Source organism: Salvia hispanica, chromosome 3, assembly GCF_029641045.1.
Source record: "Salvia hispanica isolate PSC_SH4W2 chromosome 3, Shi_PSC_v1, whole genome shotgun sequence".
In the NCBI taxonomy this organism is placed as follows: Eukaryota; Viridiplantae; Streptophyta; class Magnoliopsida; order Lamiales; family Lamiaceae; genus Salvia; species Salvia hispanica.
The window spans coordinates 41,751,510-41,759,052 of record NC_142694.1 but is presented as its reverse complement, the minus strand read 5'-3'; the positions used below and the strand labels follow the sequence as shown (position 1 = coordinate 41,759,052).

The 7,543-nt window shown below is 35.1% G+C and overlaps 2 protein-coding genes across 3 annotated transcripts; both read left to right on the top strand.

The window, feature by feature from the left end:
• The first annotated feature begins 1,087 nt into the window (after positions 1–1,087).
• On the top strand, positions 1,088–2,836 carry LOC125212188 (loganic acid O-methyltransferase-like). Of its 2 annotated transcripts, none has more exons than XM_048112284.2 (3): positions 1,088–1,245; positions 1,612–2,235; positions 2,346–2,836. In XM_048112284.2, exons 1-3 carry the CDS (start codon positions 1,162–1,164, stop codon positions 2,676–2,678), a joined length of 1,041 nt encoding a protein of 346 aa, XP_047968241.1. In that variant the 5' UTR covers positions 1,088–1,161; the 3' UTR covers positions 2,679–2,836. The 2 variants fall into 2 exon arrangements, with proteins under 2 accessions (XP_047968241.1, XP_088923862.1); XM_089067736.1 differs by having other exon boundaries at positions 1,184–1,254; positions 1,611–2,235.
• Positions 2,837–5,514: 2,678 nt separating this feature from the next.
• LOC148930811 (loganic acid O-methyltransferase-like) lies at positions 5,515–7,046 on the top strand. The gene is made up of 3 exons (XM_089067029.1): positions 5,515–5,595; positions 5,722–6,348; positions 6,714–7,046. Exons 1-3 carry the CDS (start codon positions 5,515–5,517, stop codon positions 7,044–7,046), a joined length of 1,041 nt encoding a protein of 346 aa, XP_088923155.1.
• The last annotated feature ends 497 nt before the right edge of the window (positions 7,047–7,543 follow it).

The following is a 7,543-nucleotide window of genomic DNA, read 5'->3' as shown; positions in this document are numbered from 1 at the left end:
ATATAAAAAATATTGACGAAAATTATCATATGATAACATAATGACGATATTACTCTTTTGTCGATATTTTGTCTACTATTTATTGAGATTCGTAAGATTTAATCTCGTCATTATGTTATCATATGATAATTTTCGTGAATGCTTTTTTATATCAACATAGTGTATTACAAATATCAACAATATGACGTGAGAATATCAACACTAGTGCAAGAAAATATCAACACATATTTATTGAGATTTTTACATGGTTTTATTGAGATTTTTTGATGTATTTGTTGATAAAAATCTGGTTATCAACATTTACGAAAACTAAAATAAAAAATATCAAATTTCATCATCCGAACGTCGTCGGAACATATGCAATTGAGATCTCGTTGGAATTCTTATAAAATTATCTTTAATTTGATATATTTTTTTGCGAAAAATAATAATTTAAATCGAGAGAGTTACGTAAATTTAAAGTTTTAAGATGATTTTAATGAGAAGGAATTGACATTAATACCCTTTAATTTTTTTATTAATTTTCTTAATTAAAAATATATAATTTATGATCTTCTAATTAGGCTGAGATTTAGTTTTAGTTTGGAATTGCTAATTAGTTAGCAATTGATCACTCCCTTATGCATGCATGTATCGATATACTTATACAAAAATCAATCAGTGATCCGGACAAATTGTCTTATAGTGTGTCCTACCAATTATAATTGCATATAACCATTTCCTTCACACCTTTTCTTCTCGTTTTCTCCAATGTGGATTAATTGAATACACCAAATGGTAATATGTCCGAACCATGACTTTTTACTCCCCGATAATGATTGTGTATTTAGAAAATAGTTCGTATATAAACAAATCCTAGTATATATATACTACTATATAAATTTGAATAAATGTGAACCATCATTGTTTGACTCTAAATGTACAAATAAAACATTATTATTATGCACAAAAAATGATAATTTTAAGAATCTAAGAATGAAATCCAACTACTAACTAAATCAGATTGATGGACATGAATTAGCCACGTACGTACGGATGAGTTGTCAATTGTAACACTTCGATTAATTAGTGGATAATAGTTTTCATTTCCAACTTAGTTATCACTCTCATATCCTCTATATATACATACATATGATTCACCTCTCTACATAGTTTTACATCATGGGTTCTTCCAAAGTTAGTGGACATTTATCCATGAATGGTGGCGATGGAGCTCACAGCTATGTCAAAAACTCATCCTACCAGGTTTAAATCTACACATCTTTTACCATCATAATTATTAAACTCTCATACTTTGATATGATCTATGGTAAGTCCACTGCAATAAAAAATAACAAATAAAACGCTTTTTATTTCATTAAGAACGCTTTTTTGTTATGTTTTTTTTTATTGTCAAATATATCATCGACGTTTCAAAAAAGCATCCTTATTCTTGATGTGCCAAATAAGAATAAGGACGCAAAGAGAAAGCGCTAGTGAATAAATCTCTTCTTGGGACGCCTTTTAAAAGCGTCACTAAATGCAGGTTAAAATTAGAGACACTATTAAAAATTGTCCCTACATGAATTTATGTTTGCGAATTAACGTTTGCTAAAAATTGATGTTTTCAAGAGAGGAATATTGGAGGCTGCAACGGCAATCATCGAAGAAGAAATCGCCACAAAATTAGACATTTCAACTAATAACTTCTGCATTGCCGATTTCGGGTGCTCAACTGGAAACAACTCTTTTCCGGCCATGCACACGATCATCGAAGCTGTCAGAAAGAATTACGAATCCTCAGACCTCAAAACCCCAGAATTCGTCGTGTGCTTCAGCGATTTAGTCTCCAACGACTTCAACACCCTCTTCAGTTCCCTCCCACCCGGCAGGAGCTACAAGGCAGCTGCAGTAGCCGGAGACTTTCACGGCCGCCTTCTCCTGCCATCGTCTGTCCACTTCACGTACTGTTCTTGGTCGCTCCACTGGCTGACGGAGGTGCCCAAGGCGGCCGAGGGCCTCAAGTCTGTTTGGCATGGTGGAGAGGAGAGAAAGGAGGTTTATGATGCCTATTTGGAGCAGTTTGAAAGGGATATGGAATCATTCTTGCAGTGTAGGGCTGTGGAAATGGTGGAAGGTGGAGTTATGGCTCTTTTAATTCCTTCAGTTCCTGCTTATTGGGACCCACAAAAGGAGTACACCGTTGGGTCGTTGGCCGACCTTCTCAGATCTTCCCTCCTCGACATGGCCAAAAAGGTCAAATCTACATTTTTTGCGTATATTCTTATTTTTATTCATAACAACAATCGATATTAAAAACTTTGACCAAGTCAATGAAATTGACTATACTATATTGACTTTCACAGGGAAAATTGAGTAAGGAAAAGTCAGAGACATTCAACATTCCATATAACGTTCCCACTCCAGGAGAAGTAAGGGCCATATTGCAAAAGAGCAATAGTTTCACATTAGAGAGAATGGAGAGTTTGAAGAGTGGGACATTGCTCAATGTTGATGGCCACGTGGCATTTTTTAGGGCAGTTCATCAAAATTTACTTACATACGAATTTGGAGCTGAAACCATCAATGAAACGTTCGACCTTTTCAAGAAGAAACTCCAAGCTTCGCCAGTTTACGCAGATCCTTCTAATGATAGATCTCTTGTGGTTGTTGCTATCCTCAAGCGGAACAATGTTTAGTACTTTGGTCACCGATTTTGTTGTCGGAGGCATCAATAATTCTGTTGTATCACTATAAAAATAATTTGGGGCTTTGGGATTTATATGGTATATCTACATAATGTAATATGAATTTTATCTTACAAAATAAAGTTTGTTGCTTATGTGTTCCTAATTAACTCATTCCGCCCACTACCAGGACTATTTTTTTATGGACAAATATATAGTACATAAATGAATAAAATTATTGGCCGTCAATATCACGAACTTTGACCTATTCTGGATCTTTCCACAAACATAAATTTAGTCGTAAATATCATGAACTTTGTTGTTGTTGCCGACTTCCCACAATCGCCAAAATTGAAACTGATGTGGCTAAATTTAAGTTGAGGTGTTAGTTAAATAGTTAGCAATTGAAACTGACGTGGCTAAAGTTAAGTTGAGGAGTAATAATATACTCCACTAGCTTACTTACTGGCTATAGTTAAACAAAAGATTAGGTAATTACATAATTTAACAAAATCGTTAAGAGAAAAATGACAATTATAAACACTACATCTACTACATTCATCCATAAAAAGAGACATGCTAGTGGAAGTTGTGAGTTTCAATACAAAATTGGTTAAATGAGAGATACAAAGAATATGGTATTAGTGTTACTGGAAAATGAGAAATACTTCAATAAGTGAAAAATTTACCATAAATAGAAGAATATAGATTAATTCTAGTGGACGACTCAAAATGGAAAAAACAACACTATATCTCATAGAAAGTGAGAGTATATAATTACAAAATTTGGCTAGCTAAGTCAAAATTTCGGCCAAATTGCAATCGGCTCAACTTACCTACCCAAATCTTTGACTCCTGCAAATCCTAGTTTCATCTGCCAATTTTCGACTCAATTACTTTAAAGTCCAGTGCTCGACAACGAAATTGAAATGAGAACATTTTTCGTTGACATCCCAAAATGACTAAATGAGACTTTTTTGGTAGACGAAAGAAGTTTATAAATGTGGAGTCCGCATTCCATCAGTGTCCTTCACAAAGGCAAACAATTTTTTAAAACTTGGACCGATCAAATATGGGACATGTAATGGGGACCGGAGGGAGTACGATTGATATCGTGCGCACAACTATGCAGCCCAATGATCACCAATGCCTCATTCGTTTGAAATCCGAATGCACAATTGAAAAAATCTCGAGATACAAAATTAAATAATAGGTCGGCTGATGAGTGATGAACTTAACTATGCTTAGGCATTAGTAGTATTAATGTGTGTGTGTCTAAGTTACCAACTTCGATCCTACCTATAACTAGCTGGGGACCAATCGAAGGTGTCTAAGAAAGCTAGGATTTTGCCATTTTAGTTTTGCATATGGAGAAAACTGTTGTGGTGTTGTAATAATATGACTTATGTTTTGATTAAGACTTGATTTGACTAATTGACTATATCTTTTATTTCCCTCCATAAACTATCGTTACGGAACTCGTGATGAAAACATTAAAAAAATAATGGTCAAAGCCTCAAATAGTACATATATTAACTAGATACTATTATTCTATTTGTATAATTATAAACGTAATACACCTATATATCCTCATAGATTGTTTTACTCTTGTAAAAGCACATCACAAATCACAATTATAATAGTACCAAAGTACACAGCATAATTATACTCCCATGGTCCCATAGAAATAGGCTAAATTTCATTTTTTGTTCGTCCTATAAAAACAGTTCATATCAATTTATATAAACCTTTTCACCTTCTTTTTTACTTTATCATTAATGGATTCCACCGTTCATTACATTATTTCAACTATTTTTCTCTTACTTACTAATTATGCATTAACACTGGTGTCATGTCCAATTAGCCCATTTCTACAAGACAGATGATGTATTTTCTAGTTCATTTATGTTTTACTTAATTTTGAATACTAGGGTAGGGTTCTAACCAATGCGAGAGATCATTGGATATTAATGTGAGTAGTGGAGGGAAATCACATAGAGCTAGCTAGCTCTTTGGCATTCTGCCTTTTGTAGCCTCCATTCGCTTAATGTTTCGGATCAATGTCTTTGTCGGTGCCTATGAGTTTGAGGTGCTTCTACTCAATATGAGTATAATCGTTTTATCTTTGGAGATGTTACAGTAATCCATGAGCTTTAATCCACTACAACAAAAAAACCATTAAAGATATTCTTAAATGTAATTAAATATGCTAATTTGTATATCTAAATATACCACTAACGCTTCAACAAGCGTCCTTACCGTTGGTGTCACAATTAAAATTAAAGGACGCAAAAGGAAGCGTCCTAAAATAGCAAAGGGATTAAAATTTTTTTTCCTTAATTGTTATTTTTAAAATTTTCATATGCAATTAATTGCATCTCGATTATTTAGTCATTTAAAATACTCCCTCCGTCCACAAAAAAGAGATCACTTTTGTCATTTTAGGACGTCCACAAAAAATAGATCACTTTCTAAAAATGTAAAGTTTATCTCTCATACTTTTTCCACTTTTTCTTCCATCTCTCGTACTTTACTCACTTTTTCTCCCTATCTCTCTTACTTTACCTATTTTTTCTCCTTCTCTCTCTTACTTTACCAATTCTACATTAAAACTCGTGTCATACACAAAGTGATCTATTTTTGGTGGACGGAGGGAGTAATTTTTTTGTATTGATAGGGCATATCTCATCTTGATGATAGATGAATACTTGTAAGACAAGTACTTAGTTTGTATTCTTGACTATATTATTTATTGTTTTTATTTTTACACTCTACTTTTATTCAATTGTAATACTCCGTAGCAATTGTATATACATATAAAAATCTCCTCTCTCCATAGTTTTACTTCATGGATTCCAAAGTTAGCACACATATATCCATGAATGGTGGCCATGGAGATCACAGCTACGTCAAAAACTCATCCTATCAAGTTTAAATTAATATTTTGATATGATTTATAAGTACTTCTTAATTATTTAATTCAATTACGTCACACAAATTAGCTAAAGAATCACCGTTTGCGAAAACATTTATTTTCATGTCTCAAGGCCTCAAGGGAGGAGTATTGGAAGATGCAAAGGCAGTCATCAAAGAAGAAATTGCCACAAAATTAGAGATTCCAACTAATAGTTTCTTCTGCATAGCCGATTTCGGGTGCTCAACCGGAAACAACTCTTTTCCGGCCATGCACATGATCATCGAAGCCATCAAACGGAAATACGAATCTTCAAACCTCAAACCCCCAGAATTCTACGTTTACTTCAACGACGTCGTCTCCAACGATTTCAACACTCTCTTCAGTTCCCTCCCACCCGACAGAAGCTACAAGGCAGCCGCAATAGCAGGAGACTTCCACGGCCGCCTTCTCCCGCCTTCGTCTGTCCACTTTGCGTACTCTTGTTGGGCGCTCCACTGGCTGACAGAGGTGCCCAAGTTGGCCGAGGGCCTCAGGCTTGTTTGGCATGGTGGAGAGGAGAGAGAGGAGGTTTATGATGCTTATTTGAGTCAGCTTGAGAGGGATTTGGAATCATTCTTGAAGTGTAGGGCTGTGGAAATGGTGGAAGGTGGGATTATGGCTCTTCTAATTCCTGCCTTGCCAGCCTATTGGGACCCACAAAAAGAGTTCACCGTTGGATCGGTGAGCGAGCTTATCAGATCTTCCGTCCACGACATGGCCAAAAAGGTGAAATCTACGTTTTTCAATTTTTATTTGGGAGATATCGTTATTTTTATTCACAACAACAATCGATTTTAACAATTAATATCTCCGTCTGTGGCGAAATAGCATGTTTTTTCTAGGGCAAATGGCAAAAGAAACCATGAAGTTTAGTCAAATTCTTGTCTATCCCGTAATTTTTAAAATTGGCCAATTATATCATAACTTTGATATGTCACATAGTCTATGAGTTGGGAGATAGACCAAAATTTGACCACACTATTTAACAAGAGGGGTATAGTACTTTAAATTATAAGAGCGGTCGAACTTTCCTTCGGGCTTATGGCGAGGGAGAGTTTTGGTTAATTTGATGAAATTGACGACTTTTGCAGGGAAAATTGCGCATGGCGAAGTCAGAGACATTCAATTTTCCATACTACATTCCCACTCCAGAAGAGCTGAGGGCCATATTCCAAAAGAGCAACGATTTCAGCATAGAACGAAAGGAGATTTTGAAGACGGGGGCATTGCTCAATGTTGATGGGCACGTGGCATTTGTTAGGGCAGTTCTTCAAAATATGCTCACACATGAGTTTGGAGCTGAAATCACTGATGAAACGTTCGACCTTTTGAAGAAGAAACTCCATACTTCACCAGTTTCCACAAATCCTTCTAATGATAGAACCATTGTGGTTGTTGCTATCCTTAAACGCAGCAATGTTTAGTACGATCACGGTTGTCGATAGTATCAGACATCAGCCATTCTACTATATCACACTCAAATAAGGTGATACGGGCCCCAACTGACAGGGCCCGAGTTCACCGACATCACCACGGCCCAAGCCAAATACATAACAGAATCCAACCATATATACCAGAATATGTTTTTATACAGACTATTTTCTATATATATATAGAATGTGGGGCGTATTATGGTCAATAAGTGATATTATGTTAAAAATCAAAACAAATCTCAGCCCTTGGATCCTGAGATTGGATGGTTGTGATAAGCTACATTATTAGCCAAGATGTTACATTATCACCCGAGCTACATTATTAGACTAAAATGCTACATTATTGTACTAAAATAGTACTACATTATTAGCTAAGTTACATTATTTGACTAATAATCTACATTACTAGATGACACGTGGCATTAATCTAACGGTTACATTACAAGATCCAATGACTAAGATTTGCTTTAATTTTTGACAGAATTTTA